Below are 27,957 nucleotides of genomic sequence, written 5' to 3' on the forward strand. Positions count from 1 at the left end.
CCCACCTCCCTCCTCTCTTTTTTACCTCATCCAATCCCTCATCCTCTCTCTCTCTCTCAGTATCTCTGCCTCTCATAGTGTTTGAAGCAGAGTGTTTGTCTCTAGGGCTGGATGATTGACAGCTGAGAGAGAGCTAGGCAGCTCTCTGGTGACAGATAAGGACTTTGGCTCTATTACTCACTAGGTCCCACAGACACACACACAAACACATATAAACTCTCACCCATCCTCCCACATGCACACGGATTCACTTACTTACTTGCGCGTGCACACACACACACACACACACACACACACACACACACACACACACACACACACACACACACACACACACTCCAGGTCCCATGCTGCTCTCGCAGTTCGGCAGGGAGCAGACAAACCTATTTGCATTAGGAAGCAGCGTGTAAAATAAATAAAGAATCGGATGAATCGAGGAATAAATAGACAGGAGGCACGGCTGGGGATGAGTATGACTGATTTGTAGGGTGTGTGTGTGTGTGTGTGTGTGTGTGTGTGTGCTCTTTTTCAACCCCTGGGCTCCCGAGTGGGGAGAGCGGCAGTGCAGCAGAAGAAACACCCTGCACACCCTGTTGAACACACACAAACATAAACACACACGCAGTCAAATATACATGAAAAGATTCTACAAAGCCCAAATCATTATGGTAATGAAAAATGAAAGGGTCTAAAAATACTGTTTTATTCCTCCCTTTGTTTGGGGGAACTCCAGAGAGACCACTGGCTGACAATAAAAGAGGGAAAGACTGAGACGAAGAAAGAGAAGTAGTTTTTCCTCCTATCTGCTTTTCCATGAACATCTCCCTCCACAGCCACCCAAATCTCTGGATGGAAACACTCTCCTTTCCTCAAAGGGAGAAATTGGATTGAGTGCAACTGGTTCAAATTGGGTGCATGTTTATGTTCTTGGCAAAAAAAGAAACCTTGGTGACTAGTTGATTGACAGCTAAAAGTGAGAGGGAGATGGCGAGAAAGAGAGCCAGCAGGCGCGTAAACAGGTGCAACATCAGATATACGGAGAGGAAAAACGGAACAAGAGCAAACGTGGAATTAGAGAAAAAAAACACACAGAGTTCAGTGCTTTTTTTAAAAAAGTTTGTGCAAGAGTAAAAAATAGGCGTCAGATTTTGGGGGGAAAACAGAGATGCAGAAGGAGGAGGAGAGAGTGATGAAGAGTATAGGAGGGATGGATGAAATATTGTGACGTGTCGTGCTGGGTTACAGGTGTGTGTGTGTGTGTGTGTGTGTCAGGGAGTCGTAGGGGAGAAAATGAAGGGAGAGATGAAAAAAAGAGGAGTGAGGAATAATTAGGCCTACCCCCGGCAGAGGAGCGTGGCAGGTGAGGGGACAGACGGAGGGAAAGCGAGGGGAGAAAGATTGATCGGTGGCGGGGAGATGAAGAAGCTAAGGGTTGAAGGCAAGGACGTGGTGACATAGCAGGGGGAAAGGGAGGAAGAAAAGGAGAAGGCTAAGGCATGACTGAAGCGATGGCAGGCTCAGCGTGAGAGAACGAGTGAAGAAAGGAGAGGAGGGCAGCCTGCAGGACAGAGGTTTAAAAGTGAGAGGAGGAGAAGGTGACAGAGATAGACGCAGAGCATGAAAATGGCCTTTGTCATCTCTTCTCAAACACAGAGACAAAAGGAGCGGGAGCTGCTTCTTCTAGCATCTCTTAGATGACAATAGCTATTTGTCTCCTCATCAGAGAGCGCAGAGGAGAGCGAAGACAGTACAGAACACAGTGTTCTTCATGGCACTTCTCATCTCCGTCCTCCTCACACAAGCTTCTTTCCCCATATCTCTCTGCCCAAACACCCTGTAGATTCTCTGTATAAGGGCTGTGCAATTAAATCGGCATTTTAATCACGATTACCATTTCGGCTCCTAACGATTACAAAAACAGAATAATCGTGAAAACCGATCATTTTGCACATTGGGTTTTGCAAGTTATTTTGTCTTATGTTCCGAATAAAAAAAAGGGAAAAGAATGAAGGGATAGTTGAAGTTGAATAAATGGAGCGTATTTCCAAAAGACAACGAGTAATCGTGTTAAATAACCGTGATTTCAACTGAGCAAAAATAATGGTGATTATGATTTTTTTTTCCATCATCGAGCAGCCCTAATCTGTATGCCATGGATCTAAATCTGGAGGGGGAGGTTTGGGGTCAGAGGTTAAGGGTCATGCTTGAGTGCTGATGGTGCATCCTGCCAGACAAAGCAGATTAACACACAGGGCGAGCAGTGGTATGTCACCCCTAACCCCCCCCCCCCAGCTTTTTCCAAAGCCTCGGTCTCATTGGGTGAGATAGTATCATATGTTGCAGGTTGCACCAATGAGAGGTCAAGGCCTCGATTGTGTGTGCGGTCAGCGGTCAAACCACTCCGTACCACGGGCGCTGATGTCACCACCGAGTTAGTATTCATAGCCAACAAATTGCGGATAAACACTGCGGGCGTCATCTGGTTTTTGGTTTGTTCTGTGCATTCTTCCTCATTTCAGGTTGGCCATTTAGTGGCAAGGTTATTCTAGTTTTGAATTTTCAATTTGTTTTTTTTTTTAAGTTAGTTTTGACCTTTCAATTAGATTTCAGTTTAGTTTTAGTCAGTTTTCAAAGTGTTTAAATTCAGATTTAGTTTTACAGAAAGACTTAGTTTCTTTTGTATTTAGTTGTAGTTTTAGTCTGTTTTGTTAGGGCTAGGTATTATCTCTCAGAAGTATGTAGAACTGTATTGAAATGGCCATGATGTTTAAAGTGCTCACATTATGCTTTTTCCCTTTCCTTTAGTGTGTTAGATATCTTTTTTGTGCATGTTATAGGTTTACAAAGTGAAAAAGCCCAAAGTCCACCCCAAAGGGACTTACCATCTCCAACAGAAAACACTGTTCACAAACTGCTCCAAACAGCTCTATTGTAGTCCAGCCTTTACTTCAGTGATGAACGCGCGTCACTTTGTAACACACGTTATAATGCTCGCCTAGCTGCTAGCATGGCACACCCTCATACTCTGCTTCTGACTGGCTAGTAGTCCTTACCTAGCTAGGAACAGAAGTGAGATGTCTCACTCTGTAGCTAAAACAGAGAGCTCAACAAACGGGGTGAAAAGAGGAGCTGCAGCAATGTGCAGTACAACTAAAATATTGTGTTCTTTGAAAATTAAACCATGTAAACCTATTCTGGTACAACCTCTAAATACAATTATGAACCTGAAAATGATCATAATATGAGCACTTTAAGGTTTAATCTTTGCGCTACTTCAGTGTCCCATGTGAAGCAATTGCAGGACAGCGCATTCTCCTAGAATGTCAATGTCAACTCTTTTTGTAAAAAAAACTGAAATTATTTGCATATTTATTTTATTGTATTAGCTATTAGTAATATAGTTTCAGTTTAGTTTTAGTTTTTCTTGAAGGCTTTAGTTTGCATTTAGTTTTAGTTTACTAAAATATTTTCACTGCTTATTTTTCTGTTTTAGTTTACTATAATAACCCTGTTTAATGGATACTGCCATTAAAATACACATGGTATCAAAATACACATTCATATTCTTATCCCAAGTGAACCTTTAGCTGGTGCCATGCTCCACTCACTGATCTATAAGATCAACTCAATTCTGTCTCTAAACTCAATAGGAATCAGAACAGTTTTATCTGGACAGTGTTTAACTCTAAATTAATTTCATTTAGTCTTCTAGTCTGAACCCGCTCTGGCAGGAAATTAGAGATAAGATTAATATGCAAACTCAATTTATGCTATGGGCTTGGATAATGTAATATTTATCTTCTCAGGGGGAAATGGCCTTGCCAACCTGGGATCTCCACTTCAAGGATAGTTTCTCTAACAACAAGCACTCAATGTTGCTCCGCAGAAATGTTATAATATATGAGTAGGGTTGCAACTAAGGATTATTCCAGAAGGAATATTAACATTCAGTCTATAAAATGTAAACAATTTGCAATATCTCAGAGCCCAAGGTGATGTCTTGAGATTGCTTGTCTTGACTGAACAATAGTCCAAAACCCCAAAGAGAATACATTTACAGTGACAAAAAAGAGAGGAAATCCTCACATTGGAGAAGCTGAAACCAGCAAATATGCATATGGAATTAGCTTTTTGTTTTCATTTTATGTTTTTGAATATTTTGGAAGAAAATGTAATGCCTTTTATTTCAAAACTGGGTCATTAAACCTTGTCTTATAGAACGGAGAATATTTAAACCACTTTCCAGTTAAATTATTAAATTATTATTATTATTATTATTATTATTATTATTATTATTATTATTATTATTAATTTTATGTATCTTAAAAACAAGAAAGGTCATTGCACTGCAATTCAAGAAAAATTAGACTTGATTTAAAAAAAAAAGTGAAACAAATTTATTTCTATTGGAAACCATTTAAAACGATCTTGCTGCACCGACAGTTTTACATTTGTTCAAAAGTCAGACTTAAAAGGAGTTGATAAGGAGTTTGTCTGTAGTGTAAAAAAAAAAATACAGCCTGAGAAAGAATGTACAACAACAACAGAGTGGTCTTGATGTCCTTCACTCCACTGTGATCTGTGTGTGAGGTCTTCCTCCTGATCTGGCATCAGTGGGCCACTCTGCCAGTGTGTTTAGAAGTGTTAAATGCCCCCCTGACCTGCTGCAGTCTGTTATTAGGCCTACCGACTGCCAGGCCTGCTAACTCATACTGGCATCAATGCCCACTCCTGGCCACACACACACACACACACACACACACACACACACAGGACGGGCACTCAGCAGAGGGTGACTATAGCCAGTGATCCTCCTCCTTCCGCCTTATCAGAGAGTTGCGTTCCGCCTTAGCCATGCATACTGTACAGTCATTAATCATGATTCTCATTAATTATCTATGCACCCGGCTGGCTAATTAACACATCAGCTCAAGCAGAACTAATGCTGCATGCTAGTTCACCGCCCACTCACACCCAACACAACACGCACGCACAACACAACACAACACGCACACACACACACGCACACACGCACACACACACACACACACACACACACACACAGTTTCTCCCAGACTTCAGTCCCTGTCAGCTGCGAGGACGAAACGGACATGTGAGAAAAAGGCTTTAATATGATAATACAGTCGAAGGAGGATATTAGGTAAACTACCAGCTGCAGATTAAAGGAACATTCTGATATATATTATCAGTCTGTGATGTTTAATGTCTTGTGTTGTAATTTATGTCATTGTTGAACCCATTTTTGCTCTTCCTGTCGTGTCAACATAAGTCAGCAGCTTGCTATGGAATGTATTTAGACAGCTCCTAATGAATGGCCATAAATCTGTATCTGTCACTATCTGCAGGTGAAAGCAGGAACACTAGCATTACAAAAGCATAGGCTGAATGAAAACACTCAACCTGGTTTTCTCTTTTACAGCTGATGTTATACTGTATGCTGTGCTACTATGATATCGAATGCATAAAGGCCAAATGTCACCAGCATTTAAAAGGTCAAATTCACTTGAGTTCAATGCAGAGAAAACTACTGTGCGTCATCCTCCACTTCTAAATAACGCTGCTCTGCTGGTGTATGAACTGCTTCACAAAAGAGGTATGCCCATTATGAGACAATCCCTTAAATAAACTTAGTATCATTATTGGCCCAGCTAGCTTGAAGCACTATTGTAAATGACTAGAGTTAACATGTTCCTGGCTGCCTAGCATGGTAGCGGTTAGCCAAGTTTGCCAACTCTCACGCCACCTGCTCTCAGGCTCTGTGTCACATTCTCACACTGCCTGGCCAAATGTCATACCCGATAAAAGGAAGCCTTGAAGCCACTCATTCATGCAGAAATACACACATTTCAGCACCACTATCTGTTGATAAGCATTATAGAGAGTGCTGGTCACATCCTGAGCTTCATCAGAGCCATTGGGACATTTTAATTTGAAAACATTTGTCATATCAAGTTTATTATTACATGAATGTTGCCGTTTTGCTGCTTAAATTCAAAATCCCACAGTATTTGCAGTAGTGGCATCATTGCTGTTCCCATTGACAGGACATGTCATTGTACAATAAGTTACTATAGGTGGATAAACCATTATGGGCAGCCTTTTCATTGTTTGGAAAATCAGAAATTCCACCAATAAAAAGACTTTGTCAACAACAAAGAGCATAGTTGGGGTGATGTATATTCATTATTTGGGGTTTTATTGTGTTGTAGGACTTCATGCTTTTTTCCCCAACAGGCCATCTATTTAGCATTTCAGCACAAATCTAAATGCCTCCCATGTGGTGTTTGCAGTGTGCATAAGCTCCTGTATCCAGAGGTTTATGCACTAAAAAACTAAAAAAGTTGCCAACATCTCTGCACTAATATTACTAAGATATTTATACCTATTTTCTTTAACAATTTCTGAGGTTTCCAATGATAGATCCACAAGTAATACACTACATTTCCCATTAGAGATCCCTTACTAAAAGGAGCCCATATAAAAGGAAGATGTGAGAAGAGGGACAGACAGTAAATAACATCTCAGTGTGTAGACACTGCAGTAATTGAACTGGATGAATTGGGAACACCTTCAGCCTTTACTCGGTGGAAAGTTCAGGCTTTGACCGCCAGGGCCAGATTTTTATTTGGTCATTCAGAGTACAGTTGAGGTGCCACATCCTGCTAGAATATCTGGCCACTCCATGTGGTTTATATGCTGGTCCAGCTTCTATAGTATTTACTCCCTTTAATCTCCCATGAGGCCTTGGGCTAGAGTGAGATATGTGCCCGGGGGTAAAACGGAGGGTAATTCACACTCAGACATGGAATTATAATGTTTCCATGCATGAAGCCTCTGAATAATTTACAGCTTTCAATGGCTTAACATTACTCATCTCACACACACACACACACACACACACACACACGGAACCACCCAGGCTGTGGTGCAGATTTAGTCATCGCCCCGCCTCACCAATCTCTCAGTGGTGCATCACTAAATACAGCCCCCCTCATCTCATTCTTTCTGACAGCATGTGCAGCATATAATTATGTCCCCCCTGAAACCATGGCAGTAATCTCACACACTTGTCTGGCCATTATTATGGCGGCTCTGGCTTCTCTCTGCCCACAGCCTGCCTTTCCTCAACCTCTTTCATCCCGCACTTGTTCTTTCAGCTGAGCTCTGATATACAGTATACTCTCTCTCTCTCTCTGGGCCAAAAGCCTGAATGAGAGGACGAGTGAGACAGAGAGAAAGAGACGCTCTGACATTAACGAGATTGCTCGTTAAGAAAGGAGGGCGGGGGAGCAGGAGAGAGGAAGGGAGGTGGAAAATGGAGTGGCTGTAATTGGGAGGTTTTTGAAAAGAATTGGTTTTCCATCCTGGGCCTGTCTGAAAGTGTGTGCAAAGCAGATACAGAGGGGACTAAATATAAGGTGAGAGAATGACTTGTTGGATTTCTCAAGAGGTGCTAAAGGTCAGACCCACCTATCAATCAGATTCATACAAAGGGCCTGCCCCCCCCCGCTCCTCTCACCAGCTCCCTCCATCTCTCTTCAGAGACAAATAAACACTTTACAGTAACAGGCTGCTGGAGACTATTTCCTCCCAGAGCTTGTAGCTGCTGCACTGTCAGCAGGCCCAGTACAGAAATGCATTTCAATGGCATTTTACTTCTTGTTGGGCAGGGAGGCTAGAAAGCTGCTTCACAACACCAGACACATCCTGCCGAGACAGCTTGGCTTATAGCAACATAAAGAAGCGTCGACCTCTCCCTGCATGGGGATATATTTACTCTTTCTCCAAAATTTTAAGCCTCAGGAGTGATGTACACTACCTTTTGTAGTTTTAGATTTTTTTTTTAAGGATTGAACTTCTCTTGAAACTTTTTCAGCTCATAAAACTTGCTAATAGAAAATCAGAGATATCGTAGTGTCTGAATGAGCGAGCCTTCCCAAATATGCCCGTGTGTGGCTGAAAGCGTTGGGCTTTGCATTTCTTAATGTGCAAATATGTGCCATATATGTGCGTGTGTGTGTGTGTGTGTGTGTGTGTGTGTGTGTGTGTGTGTGTAAGTCGGTGTAATCCCTCGCTATGGGACGCCCTCCTTTCTTCCCGTGCCAGATGAGAAGATATTCTGCCAAATTCGACGGGCAAGTGGGCTGCCAACTGCGAACATACACTCTCAACCGCACACCGAAATCATACACTGGCACGTGACGCATGCATATAGGACAAAGAGCTGCGTGTGTGTGTGTGTGTGTGTGTGTGTGTGTGTGTGTGTGTGTGTGTGTGTGTGTGTGTGTGTGTGTGTGTGCAGAAACAGACACAAACTCAATCTTGGCTGGGTGTGGGCAGGTTTATTCTAGTCTATAGGTCTGGAAGAAATATTCGGAGGATTAGGGAGAGAGCCCACAGAGAGGTAGATGAGAGGAACTACGGGAGGGATGGAAGGATGGAGATGAAGGGGGAAAAAAAGAGTTAAAGTAAACTCAGGATAGCAAAGAAAAGATAGACAGAAGTTAGATGGAGGCATGATGACGCTGGAATAAAAGCAGGCCAAGCCGGTGCTATGAAACAGTTAACTCCATGGTTTATACAGAGGGATGGATTATCTCTACCTCTCTATCACCCCCCCACCCGCTCTCCCATATCTCCATTGTGTGTCACTATAGAGCTCTATGGAAGCAGCGGTGTGGGGGGGGGGGGATTGAAAGAAATTCCCTCTTTCTCTAGCTAAATTAATAATATGAAGCTCTCTATCCCTCTCAGCCTGCCTTATCCCTTTATTCGCCCCCCTTCTCCGCTTTATCTCAGAGTATTCCTTGATTCTATTATTCCCTTGGCTGTGTGTGTGTGTGTGTGTGTGTGTGTGTGTGTGTGTGTGTTCAAAGCAAGCTTGACAGGCTGCACACCGAACTGAGCATGAGAAGTTTTTTGCTGGAGAGAGACTGCAGGGTATGAAAGAGAAAAAGAGTGAGAAATGGCGAGAGGGAGAGAAGATGGGAGAAAGATGTGGGGAGGGAGAAAAGAAGTGAGAGAGAAAGTGACGTGCAAAGGCGGAGGTGTGAGAGGAGACCAAATAGATCAGAGTCACAATTTCTAATAAGAGGTATGACACATTCTTATCTTTTAACTTTCTTTTTCTTTTTTGGTTCTTAACCCTCTATCCCCACTCTTTTTTCCACCTTTGCTCCCTCCCTCCTTCCCTCTTTCTCTCTCATTTCACCTCTTCTCTGTCTTTGCTCTTCATCATTGCTTGAACTGGGAAACAAGCTGCCAGTATTACTCTCAGCATGCATGGACACAAATTATGTGCAGGAATTGTTTATTTGAGGGTATAAAATTACTAATTCATACTGCAAAACACTAGTAGAACTTAATGTGCACAAATGACCTGTTGGGCTCTGTGCATACTGTGTATGGCCAGAGGATTTTGGAGGCACTAGCAGAAATCTAAGCTCTTATCCAGCAGCTTTCTGACTCAACCAGCCTTCATATTGTCCCACACACTTCCTCTCACCTCTCACCTCTCTCGGCTTGTTTGAGGAGGAAACAAGCCGCTTATATTGTTTTTCCACAGGCCCAGGTAAGCCCACTTTAATTGTGTGCTGCTGCTGCTGCTTCGCATTAAAAGTTTTACACCGGAGAACCAGCGCTGTAGAGTAAGCTCAGGCTACACCACACATATTCTGGGATAAGAGAAAAAAAAAAAGAAAAACGCCCCGGGTTGTTTGCATTTTTTTAAACCAATCACAATCGTCTTGGGCGGCGCTAAGCTCCAGACACAGTGACGGTGGCTCTGCAAAATAGTCTAGAAGAAAAATTTTAGAGGAAAATGTAAACCCCGCAAAAGAAAACGCGATGTACAATAATAAATGAAGTCAGCTGCTCACGCAATACAGTAATGTGAGCTACTTAAATTAGCTGGATACATGGTTAAACCTCATTTGCTTTTACCAGTGTATCGCCGTGTGTACTATGTCCACATCAATCCCTACCAATCTGTCCCAAAACGTCCCAGTTAGAGAGGAAATGCCATAAACATATTCTTTGTAAATCTTTACAATCATTCCCTGAAAGAACCAAGCAGGCCTGCCTTGTTGCACAATCCAAATTTTCTTCAAAATTTGCCATTTTCAGCGTGTAGCTTGCTAGCTCGAAGTTTGTTGTTGTTTCCTGAAGTGAACAGAGTTCAAGAACGGCAACACACACCAAGCGGAAGGTGAGGGACACGTGGCTCACGCGCCGGATGTCAGGCAATTATCCTGGAAATGTACTTCCGTTGACCCAGACTACATCTATAGTGAATGCAGTGTAGTATTTGTTCTGCAGTTAGCTTCATTAGCAATGCTATTCCTGAATAAAATAAGCTTTACACAAGATGATGTGGACATATTAATCTATTTGGTCAGCAGATCAGTTTTCAATATCGCAGACACCTCATGTCATCAAGTTGGTGACTTTTTCTCACCTTGTCGTGCTGTGCAGGGTAATAAATACTCACACATGGCATGGTATGGTATAAACGACTCGCATTTGCTCACAACTCAGCTGGGTACAGCCAACCATAATGGGAAATGGCATTACAGCAACAGCACTATGCCTACATTCATCCATTAGAAAGTGGAGGTCTTTGCTGAAAAGTTATGGTACTCAAGCCAGTAGCCCAATTGAAGCACTGCTCCTCACCCTATTTTTCCCTTTCCCCCCACTTCTCTCTCTCTCTCTTCTCATTTCTCTCCCTGCCTGCGCCTCTGCCAGTAGATGTCTTTAATCAGCGCGTCAATCAGAGTGCGACGCGCGTAAGAGAATGAAGCTTAATCCAATATAAGATACACAAGATAATACAGCTGTTAAAACCATCAGCCGCCTGCTAGATAACAACCCTGTCACATCTCCCATCTCCCTCACTTTCACTCCTCGTCGTTGACGAAATCTCGCCTTCTTAATGGTGAAATAACTGGTTGTTAAATGTCAGCGTCTCTCCATCAGTTTTTTAATTGAAGTCTCTTTGCGTCGTAGTCTCCTTCGGGGTTATTATTGTTAACAAGAAGTCTAAATCTAGCCATGAAAAACACTGTTGGATTAACTGAAATTTTAAATTAAATTGAATCTAAAAAGTAAATCTAATCTTGCCCGTGACGACATTTAACAAAATAACTTATTTTGTTGTTGCCAGAATACAGAGAACATCTAATAACTGATCACTGATGCCAAAGAAAATTACTTTTTGCAATCAGAAATACCTTTCAAATCATACATAAACCTTTAAGATACATACCAAGTGACTCGAAAAAAACAAAATGCAAAACACAGAACTTCAATTAAAAGTTGCTGTTAAACAGCAAAAACCTTGACCCTTCAATCTCTTTCACTGCTAAACTAGAAAGATAAATCTTCTTTTCTCTGATGCAGGGTTAGCAGTGAGTGAGAATATTTATCGGATTGGGGGCAGATTAACCAGTTCATGTGACCTACTGGCCAAACTGGTCAGATTATCAGTGAAAACACAAACGAGGAAAGATGGAGGGTAAAGTTAAAAACAAAAAGGAGACACCACAGGTGGGCCAACCGGTTAAAGGTGAAGAGTGAAAGCTCGTCAGCACACTGGCAGACGTTTAAACTAAACAGACGTTTAACAGACAGATAGACGGAGAGATAGCCGGTGAGGAAAACACAGGGAATTAATGGAGGGTGACTGCTGGAGGAGGGGCTTCTGTCACCACCTGAAGCAGCCGGTGGAAGCAGTGGTTGGCTTTAAAACAGCATGGTTAAGGACGGGGAGATAAGATAGGACTGCAAGCTATTCATCAAATTCATAGGAGACGTGACATTTAGCCAGACGACAGCTTGCTGCATGTGAGTTCTGAGGGTGCACAGGCCACAAAAAAAGGACGGAAAGTTAAAAAAATCAGGTGTGAATCAAGTCTTGTATGCTGAAAAGTATACTGCTGTTTTGTATCTAATTCTGCATTCAGATATGCATCTTCAGGAATGCTTACATGTTTCGTGACAATTTTTAATAAATTATGAGAATTAGCTGATTATTTAGCACGTGTGCTCATCTCTGCTCATTTTTCTAGCTCTTTCATTTTGCGTAGGTGCAGTGCTGATTTCCTCAGTCAGTATAGGGGGACACCTGTCACCTCCTAAAAACACACACAGACACACACAATCACACAAACACCTGTCTCTTGTCTAGGTGAGGCATAACGCATGGGTGGGACGAAGAGATAGAGAAAGAGCGAGACGGGCTTTGGAGAGAGAGAAACGGGGCTTACGGAGGACAGAGGGAGGACGGATGGAAAGCTCGGGAGAAAGACGCACTTTGTTGTGAAAGGACAGTGGACAAGGGGACTGACGGGCAGGTTTGAAGGTGGGATGCAAGAGATGGCCTGGGAGAAAGAGTAAGGAATGAATGGACAGAACAAGAGAGGGGGAAAAGGCAATGGGATGAGAAAAAGAGAGGGGTGAGGGAGAGGAGGGAGGGTCCGTGGGTTCATAATCCCCTTACAGACAGCTTTGTTGAGTGATTGACAGCCCAGCACGCCGCGTTAGAGCCCGAACACACGGAGGCCGCTGTGGCTGGAGGGATTATCTCTCCCCTGGTTTACAACCCCCCCCCCCCCCCCCACACACACACACACACACCACCACCACCACCTCATCACAACCTCATCACACTCGATAGGGTCAAGTGGTACAGGCCAGTTTCTGTTGTTTCCACGCTCTCTTTTCATGCTCGCACAGAAACCTTGCTTTGTCTCACATGATTGTGTTGTTTTGCAAATAATGCTTATTGCTGCGATGGAGGGGCGGGGGGAGGGAAGGGGGTGTACACAAACCCACGCAGGGCATGTACACAAGTGCACGCACCCACGCATGACGCATGCCTGACATCCACACAATCCCACTTGCGCGCACACACACACACAGACACACACAGACACACACACAGACACACACACAGACACACCACTATTCAGCATGCAAGAGCATCATGAGGCTACCGAAGCACTTAAACAAGACCTTGAGTGAATTCTTTTGTTCTAGCTAAGTACCACCATAATAGAGTTAGCTCGCCCGTCACAGGAGCGATTACATTTAAGAGGAAACATAAGGAGAAAGCAAAGGTTTTGATTAAAAAAGAGATAACATAAAAAAAAACAAAAAAAAAACAGTTGAATTACAGTACTTAAGCATGATAGCGGCTTGGTTTAGCCGCTCAGAAGCAGCTATGTTAAGGCTTTGAGCAATCAGATAATAATTGAGAAACCAGAGTACACACCTCAGAGACTGAACATGTTGCAGTGCTCAGCTGTGCACACACACGCCACACACATATATACAACGGCCACCCAGGACTGAGGCTCCAGATGGGCTCAGCCTAACTGGGACCAGTACCTTTACTGAAACACACAAAATGGAGAACCAAATACAAACCCCACAGCAGCTGTGTGTGTGTTAGCTTGCAAGGACGCAACACCATACAGCCAGAGAGTTTATCAGTGCCACATAATGGAAATAAGCATCACATTTGCATGCACACACACATCCACGCACAAGGTACAGGAGTGCACAATGACCCACAGTCGTGCCATCCATCCATCAACTGAAAACCAAAGAACACAAGAGAGGGACTGTCGAAAAGGAAGGCTTTTGTCTCCCCCCCGCCCCCCCGCCCCGCACACCAGTATTCTTCTGGCTTGATTTTCTTTGTAGGGAAGTAGGGAGAGAGGGAAGAAAGAAAGGAAGGATGAAAGAAAGGAGGGTGCTCCATCTGTTTTTTCCCCTCCCCTCCTGTGGCTCGGGCCCTGCAATACAGCTGCACTCTGATGGAGAGCAAGACTGATAAAGAATAAGGAAGACAGAGAGATTTTTGGAAGGGAGGTTAGAGGACGGGATAGCTAATGAGGGAATGGCTTCCTGATTTCCAGAGAATTTTGAGGGAGTGGTATATCTGCTCATGCATGTACGTGTGTGTGTGTGTGTGTGTGTGTGTGTGTGTGTGTGTGTGTGTGTGTGTGTGTGTGTGTGTGTGTGTGTGTGTGTGTAGGCCGAGCTCTGGCTCACAGTCCCTCCCAAATGACTTCGACACCACAGTGATAGGCAATCATGATTATTCATCCTGTCTTCACTACAGAGGACCTATTTACTGCTGAACAGTGACAAGCCAATGAGGAGAAACAGAGACTATACATCAAAAACCACCCACCAAGAAGAAGAGAGACAAAAAAGGACAAAAGAAAAAAAAAAGGAAAAGATGAAAGCAATTTCAAAAAATAAAAAGAAGGGAATACATTTCAGTGTCTGCCAACTAGCTGTAACATGATAACGGCTTGGATATTTAGAGAGGGAAATGTACATTGGTGGTGGCGAGGCAGCCAGCAAGAGGGAAAGTGAAAGAAAAGACAAAAGAAATGAAGGGTGGATTAGTGCGGAGAAGTGGACTGGTTTGACAGACGACGAGAGGGGAAAGAGTGCGTGTGGGAGAGTGTGAAGCCGTAGGGCCAAGTGTGTGTGAGGGCTTTCAGTGGAAGCGCTGGAGAAGGGAGGAGGGGGGGGGGGGGTCTTTTGTTCACAGGGAGCAGAGGGAGGAGGATGAAGTGAAGGAGGGAGAGTGAGAGAGTAGAGAAGGAGGAGTAGAAGGAAGGAAGGAGTGAGGGACATTCTACGGAGAGAGGGTGGGGGTGTACCTCTGAAGAAACTCAACCCCTCCACTTGGACTTTTTCCAGCGCAGAGCAATAACATTATTCATCTGTGCATGCATGAGGATGTGTGTGTGTATATACAAGCCTTCCACTGTGTGCATGCATGCCTGCCAGTGAATACGAATGCTGGTGTGTGTTAACGCTGGCTGCAAGACATGAGGACAAAAGGCAAGAAAGAGACAGAGAGAGAGAGAGAGAGAGAGAGAGAGAGAGAGAGAGAGAGAGAGAGAGAGAGAGAGAGAGAGACAGAAAGAAAGAAAGAAAGAAAGAAAGAAAGAAAGAGCAAAGGAGGGTGAAACCGCTAAAAAGCAGCTCTGTCTGCTTCAAGCGCACACTGAGTCGTGTATTATAGCCAGTGCCGGGGTATCAGATTATGGCATGTGGACGGGGCAACAAAAAATCCACTTCACCGCTCTTTCTATACAACATGGATCTTGTTAGAGTTACTTGTCCTAGACAACAAAGCACTGCGCTGCACTACATACATACTGCAAAGAAACAACCATTTGGAGGCAGTCAGCTAGTCTACTTTCATGCTTGGCCTTAAATCATCGCTTCAAGTTGAAATACTTTTATCAGCTAAATGTCCGCGTTTCAGGAAGTGGGCGGAACAGCCTTGTTTTAGTTTGACAACCATGCATTTTGGAGTTTATGCAATGCAGGTTTGAGAGAGGTTCAGAAACCCAGGAGGCAAAATATTCTCAGTCCAATGAGTGTACAATAACAATGTAAACAATGTAACCCAACTGTTGCCAAAGTGAGACTATACAGGACATTAACAATAAAGATATATATAAGCATATGAAAGTAGAGCATGCTTTACTCAACATTTAATAAAGACTCAAACAAATTGTCATTTTTACATTGCTGTCTGGATAAAACAAACAGAGAATGTGTTAATTACTGAGGTTTAAGGGTGCTGGTAGATGGATTTTTAAATTCCGAAGAGAGCCAGGCTAAATGTTTCCCTCTGCTTCTAGTCTTCATGCTAAGCTAAGATAATTGCCTTCTGGTTCCAGCTCCATACTTTGCAAGAAAGCAAATAGAGAGGCAAAGTCCCTCCCCTTCGCGTGGACCACCACCAATCCTATTTTGGAAAAAAATATGTACGCAGTAATTTTTTGATCCCATTTGATTTGTGCCATGAATTACATGTATAATGTTCGTCATTTTAAAAGATAATTTTGCAAGTCAAGAAAGTCACTCTCGCTGAGGCTACGATGCCTGTGTTTCCTACCAGGATGTACACACACGAGCAACAGGTCCCGCTTGTTCTTTCTCTTCTAATGGCCAGACTTAGTGATTTTTACCTCTTTTAATACTTTTTCCATTGTTCTGAAAGTGATGGTGACGACCATGTTGGTGTTGGTGGTGTTGCAAAATGATCTTTTAAATTGACAAACGTGTAAATCAAGGCATGATGCAGGACAAAAAATTATTTGTCTCTTGCCGTTGACTACCATACATGTTTTCTGAAAAAAAGATCCCATGGGGGACAGAGGATGGGGAGGGACTTAGCCTCTCAATAAGCAAATTACCCTAAATGTTAAACTGTTCCTTTAAGAGATATACTATTGTTGCTTTTCACCATTTCTTTTCTCTTCTCAACATCAGTGAAACATGCCAGCAGGAAACCTTTAGACAAAAGTCTCCTGTGCTCAACCACAAGTAAGAAGTTTTCAAATGGCAAAAGCATTTTAAACAGAAACACGTGCTTCTTTCCATATCTGAATGTGATCTCTACACACTGAAATACACGGACGACTTCCAGTGACCGCTAAGCTACCCCACATGAAGCCCAAACCTTTTACATCCAAAAGAATTCATCTTAATCTTACATTTCCATCTTAATCGTGCATTCTTAATGTCAATCCTACTTAAATTATATTCAATGCAGAACCCAGGAAATGGAGCATGATTTTTTTTTTTCTTCCCCAGCTAGCCAAGGTCAGTTTCCCCACAGACTGTAACAACGATGGGCTAATGCCAAAGCCAGATGGACTACGCTCACTGTACGGTCTTTACCTCCTAATTAGAACTATGCTTATGTTCTCACACACACACACACACACACACACACACACACACACACACACAAAAAGCATGAAGCCTGGGAAAATAATCAAGGTGCTGGGCGTTAGTATTGGAAAATATTACAAGAGATCTGAGGTAGAGAACTAGGCCTGTGCTCATATGGGGTAATAACTGTTTGTTTATTAGTGAGCCAAGTTTCAAGATGATTGGCCATTAAAACAGCAGGGGCAGAGCAGGACAAGGTTCTCTACCAAAGCCTCTTAACATGAGGATCATCTCTGACCCATTGTAAGTCAATGGGTAAAGATTATCTTAAGGCTAAGATGCTTTGGAGTAACAGGTCTCCACATCTCCCACACAGGAGACCAAACATCCACTGCAACAGCCAGAGGATCCACACCCCCTCCAACCACCCCCAACACAAATAAAATCCATGTATTGTTTTGTAGTTGAGCAGCGAATAGTTGCTCTGCTTTGTTAGCAGGCTCCTTGCAGGCAGAGTGATTCATCTCTGCTTACTTTTACTCTGTGTGTTTCTGCGAATCTCTGAATAACATCTCCTAATGCCAAAAATATAAATGTAAAATGAGATATTTTAAAGGCAAACGCCACCTGACTGTATCCACTTCATCACTTCCAAAAGCAGCTATCGGCTGTGTGCCTCGCATTTCTAGGACCATTTCGTCGTTTCCTTGTGTATTTTTTGTTATTCCCGACATTACTTTGTGAGATTGCGTTCCACCTCAGCTACAATGGAGTAGTATTAAAAGGAAAGCATCTCGGCAAACGTCAGGTTTCGCAGAATCAAAAAGTGAGGACTCCTTGACTCACCAACAATCACACAGGATCAAAGCCGAGGCAGAGACACCATTTGACTGTAGCCTCAATAGACCGGAATAAAAGCTGACTTTTGAATAAGACTCTTTATACTGTCTGAGAAATACTCGGGTGTCTTGCATTGCACTGTATTATCCCTTTTTTTTCTTCCTACACACAACACAGATATGAAATAAATGTAAATTGCAACACTTCATCCTGAAGTGCAATCAACTTTAAATATTGATTACACAGTGGAACAGTAGAGCTGTCTTTTAAAAGGGAATTGATATAGCTTTTGGCAAATTAAGTCTATCAACACATTGTTCTGCTATGAGGCATTTGGCATTATTTCTGCCTCCGTTAGTCCTGCAAACTGCGTGTGAAGCACAATGTGTATTCGCAGCATCTCAGCTCATCACGTGAACTGTAGTAAATACAGAGAGGGGAAACAGCTGCCAGTCTCTTAATCGCTCCACGCTAAGGTGATCAAAGAGCTCATTCTGCCCCAAAACTCAATGAATTCCTTTAAAGCTTACCAGGTTTCATGCTGGACTACACAGGGATAAATATTATGGGACGTGTCAGCAATGAGGAACGAGGGGCCGTCCTGCTTGTATGCGAGCAGGAAGCAGCTAGTCATGGTGGTGACCTATAGATCATCAGTCACTCTCCCTGTCTGGGCTGTGTCACATCAAGCCTGTACCATTGTCAAACCCGGCCCGCGCTCCCCAACCATCCATCGCTCTCCTAGCTCGCCTTCCCTCTCTGGCGTTCATGCTTTTTGTTTCCTCCTCTGACCCTTCTCTCCTCTATCTTTCCCTCATCTCACCCTGACAACACCCACTTCTTCTACTTCTGCCCTCTTGCTCATATCAGTCGAAGATGTTTGCCAAAAACTTCAGCTGTGACAAGGCACAGCTGTCCCCGACAGCAAACCCCCTCATTTGTCTCTCTTGTGTAGAAACGCTCTGTCTCTCTCTTTAACATTCAGTTACGAAACCATTTTGGGCCGGCGTCCAATCAAAGCGCCACGGTGACGTCCACTGGCAAGACGGCTAAAGGAGAGTGATGGAGTTTGAGTGCTGGTGAAAGTGACGGGGCTGAAACTGGAATAAACTCTGGCTGCTAAAAGACGTGACTGGGAGAGAAGAGGACAAAACATTTGTCTTTTGTTTTGCATTTCACAACTTCTGCATAGCCATGTGTAGGGCTATGCAAAAGAGGACTCCACCTTGTTGTTGCTTTAGGGGAAAGCAGGTGTGAAAAGTGCGGATAATGCAGGTTGCTGCACTAGAATCGAGACATTTTCAACTTTAATTGGGGAAAATACTTGAAACAAGCTGAATTTTTATTGGAAACAGGCTGGAATTTTTTTTATTACAGTGGCAGAATTTGGCCAGCAAATAAGGCTTTACGACTCAATTACAGACAGTTTTTGCAGTGCAAGTGCACATGGCATGCATCGGAACGGCTTGGAGAGATCCTGCTAACACACAATTTAGTATTCATGGCTCAAACACACATACCAGCACATCCTCTGTTTCAACCAGAATCAACACACACACACACACAAACACACACACACATACACACACACACACAAAATGACAAGAGCATCAACTCCCTCCCACTGCTATCCTGTTTATCTGGAATGATGCCCAAGCCACAGTAGCTGCTGCAATGCGAGCGCAGCCCAATGTTGTGGAGATGAGCAGGGCAGCAGCAGAGCTGGGAGCCTCGTGATACTGAGCATAAACAAAGCTGAAGAGTGAGGAGGGGCGGATAGAGGGATAGCAGGAGAGGAGGAAGAGGAAAGGTCTGGAACTACGAGACTGGAACGTGAGCAAAAGAAAAGCTAGAGAAGGTGATGAGCAGTGTGTCCAAGGTTGCCTCTACATTGCACACCCGTCTGGCCTAACACACACACAGGCTTCTCATCACACTGGTCTGCTTCTCTGTGTCACCCGGGGGAGGAGGATTGTCCTGGCCTAGTCCAAATGCTGCCAGGAGGATTGGATGATCCCGCTTAGGCAGGGTGTGCTGTGAAGCAAGCTAATGAGAGGCCAACGTGTGTGTGTGTGTGTGTGTGTGTGTGTGTGTGTGTGTGTGTGTGTGTGTGTGTGTGTGTGTGTGTGTGCATGCGTGTATGTGCGTATGTGTATGTGTGTGTGTGTATGTGTGCGCGTGTGTGTGTGTGTGGCTTTGGTAAGGGGCTCTGGGTTCAGCCACCCAGGGCAATCTGCCCAGTGATGCTGGGACACATGTGACCTCTTTAGACCTGGGGCCTGGATTACTGTTACCACTACAACCGTTGCGACCGTGTGCACATTTGTGTGCATGTTCCCAGGGAAGAAAGTTGCTTGTTGCTGCATGTGTTCCAACGTTCTGAGCTAGCTCAGCCAGCAGCACGCTTTTAATCTCCTTCATCCTAATCATCAGCACTTTTAACAATTACCAAAATCCCAAAGTCACTTCTAAAGCCCTGGGGACTGGGGAAGTAAATTAGTTCTTTAGCTAACCCCAGCATATTTACTACACCGCTTTATAGCTGTTATGATGTTGATGAATGTGCACTGCCCCTGCCAAATAAACTTATAATCGAGTGATAAAATAATGAATGAATTCCGAGTGGAACAACAGTCCGTGACGCCTGCCAATTTCCTCACCTCTCCTGTGTGTCTGTGTGTGTGTGTGTGTGTGTGTGAAAATATGTCTGTGCACGCACATTTGCCCTCCTGTGTTTACCGTGTGTGTTAAACGCTCACTTGCACATGCGACAAAGGAGATACATTAGGACCACACACTCTTTACACGTGTCCGACATAGATGGGAGGGGAGGTCGAGCCCCCTGAGTATCTTTTATGTGTGTGTGTGTGTGTGTGTGTGTGTGTGTGTGTGTGTGTAGGCATCTGTTGAGAGAACATGCGACTGCAATAGATCCGTCTCTTCCCGTGTCTGTATTTTCTGCATACTTGCGTGCACATCTGCCTGGTTGCAATGCCCAAAGAAAAAGAATGAAAGAAAGAAAAAAAGATTCCAGCCTCTGGCCGGATTGGCTGCATTCTCCTCCATCCCCTGGCCTTTCTATTCTGCCACATCAGCTGAAAGCTCTTTTAACAGCTCCTGTTGCTCTCAGCTCGTAAACTTACCCACACTCCTCTTTTTCATCAAGGGAGAGGGAGGTAGGTGGAAAAAGGGAGTGAGGGAGAAGGGGGGAGCGGCCGCTGCCTGCTTGCTTTATTAACAGGCAGCTCAAACAATATGTCTTATATTCTTTCCTCCTCTTCTGCTCTACATTCCTTCTCTTGTTTTTACACCTCCTCGCTCCTAAAATACATAAAAAAAAAAAAACTACCCAGTGGATATTCTCTAATCATTTAGCCTAAGGATGCGTGTAGGCTTACCAGGCTCATGCTTACTTATCCACATGGCCCAGAAAAGCCTCGGTGCATGCATGTATTATTCATGAAGGGGAAACTTACGGGTGGGTTTTACTCGGGGTGAAACCGGGTGTGGCGTTTCAAACATACAAACAATCGATAAACTGGTGGAATGCTGCTCCTTTGATATGACACCCCGTTTGACCCACTAACACTCATTCCACTCTCCCAGAATGCCCTCACCAAGAAGATTTCCAGTGAATTTTTTTTTTTTTTTTTTTGGAGTCTGTTTTTTTTTTTTGGGAGTTGAAACACTTAGCCCAGTTAGCTAGTCTTTTATCCGGCGCCAATTAGCCAGCGATTAATGAATTATTGAGGAACGGGAAAGGGGGGGATTAAATTTTAATGTGGATCTTAGGGGGAATAGTTGTATTACAAGTCACCGCGAGCGCCGAGCGGGGAGACGCCCACCCTCAGCAGCCGTTTACAATAATCTACAGCCGTTTACTAAAGTATGGAAAGAGAGGAGAGAAACAAAGAGGAAGAGAGAAACTGTGAGTGGAGCTGGAGGGAGGTGTTGGCCTTGAGAACAGACAATGAAATCAAACTTGCAAAAGGGCCAAAAATTACACAACTCCATATGCTGTGATCAGAGCACTGACCAAAGCCAACATTCACTCTACTTGAATTCACTTTCTATGGGGGTCCACCAGTCTTTGATGTGTGTGTGTGTATGTGTGTGTGTGTGTGTGTGTGTGTGTGTGTGTGTGTGTGTGTGTGTGTGTGTGTGTGTGTGTGTGTGTGCGTGTGTGTGTGTGTGTGTGTGTGTCACCTGCCACCCCCCACCAAACTCCTGAGCAGTAATGTAAGATTCGATCTTTCATTAGGGCGGCCGTGTAAGGCCGATAATAGAAGATGCTGAGAAAAGGATAATGTATGTCTGTGGGTGGAAGCTCTTCCCAAGGTGATCGTTCTGGTTCAGTTCTCTCTTCCTCAAGCAGAACCTGTATTGGCACTTGAGACTTAACTGCTATTGATTTACTTAGGGTTAGGACTGTCTACCCCCCTCTGCTCTCTCTCTACCGCTCCTTCTGTTTCTCATTCACCTCCTGGCACCTGCCTCTGTTTATATTCCTCCCTGCACACCTCTGTCTCTTCTCTTTCCGGCAGTCATTCTAGCTAAAGGAGCAGTCAATAAAAGGGTGGATGCAGCACTTGATGGCCGTTAGCATTCTCATACTTTACTGTAACTCACGTCAGAGTGATCATTCTATTTATTAGGGGTGGGGATCGAAAATTTTATGTATCGTGATTTTTTGCGACGATTTTTATCACTTAAATATTTCCTGTCCATACCCCGCTGATACTCATACTCATGTATCGCGAAAGAATCAAATCGGGGCTAAAGCATATCGTTCCTGCCCTACTATTTATGATGTGTTCCAAGATTTAATCAGGTAGTAGAGTCCGAGGCATGCGGACCCTCCACTACACCCATGGGTGCCTCCTTTTCCTCTTCACCTCTGTCACTCACAACCCTAGCATCACATCAGGAGCTGCTGTAGCGCTATAATTAGTGGCTGGATGTGACACATGTTTCCAATTTGCTACGTCTGGTCACTGCAGCGGAGGGGGGGGTGGGGGGGGGGGGAGTGACGGAGCAAGGTAGAGATAGAGACAGACGGGAAGTGACAGGAGGAAAAAAGTGAGCGATAGAGAGAAGAACAGAGATGGTGGAGGAAGCCGGGAGAGAAGGAGGGCATTGAAATAAAAGGCATCACGAGAGGAAGAAAAATATAAGAAATAGGTGAAAAGGTATGGAAGAGAGAAGGGAGAGGAAGAGAAGGAGCTGGAGGTTGCTCACACAGGCGGAAAGAAAGATGGGAGGAGAGGTGAAGCTGCAGGTGGACGCTCTAGACTTCAAAGCAGAACATCCAGCAGAGGTCTGGAGGTTAACAACGTGACAGTCCATTTGCTACACAGACAAGATGTGAACCATACATGTGCTCCTGCACCTGATTGATACAGACTACTGCTTCTGCTTGCTTTGCGCCTCATTTCAGAAGTACAAACCAGATGTGTGTGGGCTCAGGACTCTGTCTTTGGAAGATGCACACTATTTGGACAAGCATTGGCTCTCATATTTCAGCCCAGGGCCAAAACCTATTCTGCCCCGAGGCAGCTGAAACTAAAGTACTCCTCTCGTCATGTAGAAACCGAGGAGAACCAAGTACATGGAAGTGTGTAAAAGAGCCAAGAAAATAAACTGGAGGAATGACTAAGCTGATTAACTATGAATAGTAAGCTTCATGAATAAGCTTCATAGTATACAATAGGCTTTGTATTTTCAATATATGAGTGAGCAAATCTGTGGAAATGACTATGGAGTCCGGCATCAAAGCCACCACCCCTCTAATTGCCAGCCAGACTGGCCCATTCACTAAGCCCTGACACCCACCTAACACTAAACTCCATTAGGAGGGAGACAAAAGCGTGGAATCACCTGTAAAGGCCTCAAACGCCCGAGCTGTTAGCTTCTCAGTGGAAATTACCCTCCCGTGTCCAACTCTACTCCCTGTTGGGTGAATCCACCCACTGCTGACAAAAAGGCCTCATTAAGGGCTTCATGCTTGGCTCCACAGCGGGGGCCCATGTACAGTCACATCTGTGGAGAGGGGAGGAACTGGGCAGACCATAGCCTACAGCACATGGGGACGCATTAAAAACCTGTTTGACTTTTTTTTTTTTTTTTTTTTAAAAAGCCCCCGGCATGGGTGTGAGCTAGGGATGGCAAGGTTTGGTAGGCTGCTACAGTAAGCCTAAGTGAGTCTCAATTTGCTTTTGTAGTTATTTTTGTTGCATTATAAAGTGCGACATGTAGGCAAAGGTTCAAGAAATGGGAGCTGCTCTGGACCAGCTGATAGTTTGGTGGCTTTCCTATCTATTAAGATGAAAAATATTGAGTAGGCCTAACATAGTTCCTGTCCCCCACACATGTAGTTGCATGTTGCAGAATAGAAGCCTGGTGCCACTAAAATCCCTCCATCACCTCCATACAAGCCGCCTTGTTATTCTCCACCCCCCCCCCCTCTCTCTCTAGCACCAGGCTCTATTATTCAGACACTGGGAAATTGACAGAGGTGTGAGAAAAGTGGTGTCGGTCGTTAAGGCCGGACGGCCGAGAGGTGTTTAAAATGACATTTCCTCTGCTAATGCCTGACACCTTCTCCAGAGGAAAGAGAAAAATGCAAATGAGCGTGGCCGAGCGAGCACGCAAGGCTGTTTGAGAGGCCTGCGGCCCGGGGCCTGCACTCTCATCAACGGTCATCCAGCAACAGCAATTACAGCACCACGCACGCACGTCTTTATTATGCGACACACTGCCTGCAGATTACAGGGACTTTACCAATAAGAACTACAGCTGGGTTAGCACAATAATCAATGCCGCTCGAGCTGTGTATTCATCTAACTAAACTGGTTCTATTTAACCCCTGTAGGACTGCAAACAATAACTATGATCTGATATGATAAAATTGTGGAAGAAAGTGCAATACATTGGCAAAATAATAAATTCCCGTATGGAACTTCTTGGTGCTTTTGTATAGCATATATGCCATGTTGCATTACCAGGCACTTAGAGGTGCACTTAGAGTTACTCGCATTAATTAAATGTTTTCTAAATCCCCTCTTCTCAGCGTGTCACACTTCGAACATGAAATTAAAGTAATTATTCGATCTTTGTGAAAGATCGTGGGCTGGAAACTTCAAGTTCAAACCTGCAATTAAGCGTGCAGTGAAATACTGAGGTCTGCCTGCCTGCCTGCCTGCCTGGGAGAACTGCATGCTCCTACCTTTCGTTCAGAGAATTCCAGTAGATAGGCTCCATATTGCTGGCCGCCGTCCCCAGTAAATCCAGTAAGAATATCAGCAGGATCCACAATCCAATCCCACTTCCTCGACACGCCATTTCAACCCTGACACCCAGCATATGCAGCCACATTTAAAAAAAAGAAAAGAAATGGGCAATACTTTCAATGCTGTGGCGAGGAGGTTCTCAAAACAATGGATGTGCGACTACAGCCGAGCAGGCTATAGGTAGAGGCAGTCAAAGTGTGGAGTGAAAGCCCGCTGTGTACAACCTCATGGATCCGCAATTCATCAAAAATGGACTGGATCAAACCAAAAGCAGACTCTGAAACGTGCAGGAGAAACTTGTTCAATCCGTGCGTCTGGATCTCCAAAAAACGACGGGTTTTCTGCGCGTCCACGGTCGTTACTATTTCAGTGCCAATCCCATGACTTTCCCATTAATTTGTCATTAGTCCTCCTTGTTTCCAAAGCAGTGCTCCTCTGCTCAAATATAACTCCACTGAATCGAATTTTCTGACATGTATCGCCACCCAAGAGCTATTTCTGTTGCCTTTCGGTGCGCCCTAATTGTCTTTTTCCGAACAATGTCCCCTTGTTCTCTGTGCCGACTCTGTGTGATTTCTCTCCCATTACCTTGTTTTCTGGAAAGAAGATCTACCTTCCAACATGTCAGGCTGGACTGAAAAGAAATGTTGTCAGTCTGTTAGAAGTAAAACAGTCGATATCGGACCAAAAACTCTCAAGGTAAAGCGTTTAAAACGGAAAAGATGCCACTCGTGTCCACAGCTCCATCCTCATAAAGACATGTTGATGCTCGGTGGGCTTCAGTCAATGCGCATTGCAATCCTTATTCTCCTCTCTGTGAAACAGGTTCAGCACGGGTTGTAAATCCGCCAATCCGTCAGCAACAGATTCGTCGGAAATTAAAACAAGAACAAAATCCAAATCGATGAGTCCAACAATCAACACAAGAAAACTGAGAGAAACAAACCAAAGAGCTAGAAAAGCATCTCCACTCTCAGAATGGCGCAAAAGACCAACGCGAAACTTGTGAAGTGATTTAAAAAAAAAAGAAAGAATAAGATGCGAGTTGTTGTGAGCATCAGTCCCGGTTGGAAATTGACGCCTGTCTGATGTAGCGCATCATTTGGATTCGCTTCTCGGCCAGAGGAAAACGCTTCATTCGTTATCTCATCCGTCTCTCTGCCTCAGAATCCCACTGCTTTGACTTGGCCTAATGCTCGCAGCACATTGACAGACCGACTGGCTTGTTTGAAAGGAGGAGGAGGGAAAAAGGGGACGTGGTTGAATGGGGGTAAAAAAAAAACAAAACCATCCTCTGACTGGCAGACAGGGCGCACTGACGGAGCGCAATTCTTCCAGGCTTTCCGGGGGGGGCGGTATCGAGTCCCTTTCAGCACCTCCTCTCTGAGTTTCAGGGGCCCCCCCGACTCGGACCTCTGGACTCCCTGGCGCTCTATTCTGCCTCCTTTCAGACGCTGAAGAAGAACCCCCCCCCCCATCTCTAGACGCTCACCAACGTGCGCCCCCCCACACCCCCTTTGCTCAGCGCCATGATGGAAGAGCAAGAGCGCCCTCAATGCATTTAGTTGGCATCACATGTGGCATTGCAACATGATTGTATTAAAATAATCCAGCTGGGATTTTAGGAGGACATTATACAAACGGCACAGCAAAGCTATAGGTCCCTATAGAAGTCTTTAAGGTTTATTAAAAATGACATGTGCCTCAAGGTACAGTATGAGCTCATGATAGGTGCATTCAAGGAATATTATGACAGCATTTTAAAAGTAGAACACGGTCACACTATTAGCACCTTGTATATTCTTTGGTAAACATTGATAACCGTATCAGAAAAGGATGATGTCACGCATGACCACTGGACTGGATTCACCTCATAGTCAAGTCTGCAGCCCAGTCTAAACAAAAATAATCTTCCCCCCCCCCTCTCTCTGTGTGTGGGAGGATGTGGCCCTCTCCTCTCTCGCTCTCTTCATCTTCCCGTTGACAGCAGGGGAAGAGTCCTAACATCCAGCACCAACACTTCAAAGTCGGGCCGTTCCGCATGATGAGGTACAGGACGAGCCAGGTGACAGGCCCCACTGAGGGCCACACACATCACTGTTTACACTGAGGCCCCCGGTCGCCAAGAACACTGACACTGATACACTTATACACTGTTAAAACACACACACACACACACACACACACACACACACACACACACAAAATGGAGGACTGTCAAAACTGTGGCTGTACTGCCCCCATGTGGTACACAGTGCATGAACCTGACTGCACTTTATCATTTCCTACACGTTAAGAGTTGTACATACTCTCTATCCATCCACCCCTTCTTGTGATCTTTTCCCTTTCCAGAGCTGCACCTGAGAACAAATGTCACACGGATGTAAACCTAAAGGAGTACTCCGCCAGTTTTAAACATGCAGTTCAGTTTACTTTGGTAAGTACTAGTCAGCCTGTTGTATATATAATGTCTTTTGTGGCTCTGAGGGGAACTTTCTTAATAAATAAAAAGATGACATCAAAGTGATATTTTGGCTTTGGGCTTGAGACTCTGCTTTTCTGATTTTGACTACTTTTTTTTTATCTGCACTTGGGAGTCCCCAAAATATATGGAAGTGCGATGCTAAGTCCCTCTTTAAGATTCCTAAGGTGCATTTGGCTTCTTTTCTTCAAAAAAAAACAACTTTATCTGACACAAAACATTGTTTTTCTGAGACGGAGATAGAGGAGAGCATATGAGGGGGGGGAAGAGGTCTACAAGAGCAAATGACCTGAAGCTGGCAAAGCTTTAGTGCCTTGCTCAAGGGCACTTCAGCGGAGCAAATGAGTGAGCTTACACAGGCTTAAACCAGGGTCTGCAGGCTGAAGTATTATCTGCAAGTAAGACGACTAAAGTGCAGGCATTTCCTCTGCAGTGCTAAATTACAGCATGCTTTCAACAAGAATTGTAATTGCAGGTTATGAGATCCAAACAAGAAACAAATACAGCAAGGAGATTTTATAGGGATGGTCAGAGGCGAAGAAAAAAAAAAAAAAAAAGAGCAGAGATGGAGGCGTTTCTGTTGCGCTGACCTCCCGAAACCTTGGCAGG

The 27,957-nt window shown here is 44.3% G+C and overlaps 1 protein-coding gene across 1 annotated transcript in view; it reads right to left on the reverse strand.

Moving 5' to 3' along the window:
• efnb3b (ephrin-B3b) overlaps positions 1 to 26,224 on the reverse strand; it is an 85,113-nt gene extending 58,889 nt beyond the window's left edge. The window contains exon 1 of the mRNA XM_031288455.2: positions 24,803 to 26,224. Coding sequence (XP_031144315.1) covers positions 24,803 to 24,951 — 149 coding nt within the window. The 5' untranslated portion in view covers positions 24,952 to 26,224. The remainder of the gene's footprint in view (positions 1 to 24,802) is intronic.
• Positions 26,225 to 27,957: the final 1,733 nt, after the last annotated feature.

This window comes from Sander lucioperca, chromosome 9, assembly GCF_008315115.2.
Source record: "Sander lucioperca isolate FBNREF2018 chromosome 9, SLUC_FBN_1.2, whole genome shotgun sequence".
Classification (NCBI taxonomy): Eukaryota; Metazoa; Chordata; class Actinopteri; order Perciformes; family Percidae; genus Sander; species Sander lucioperca.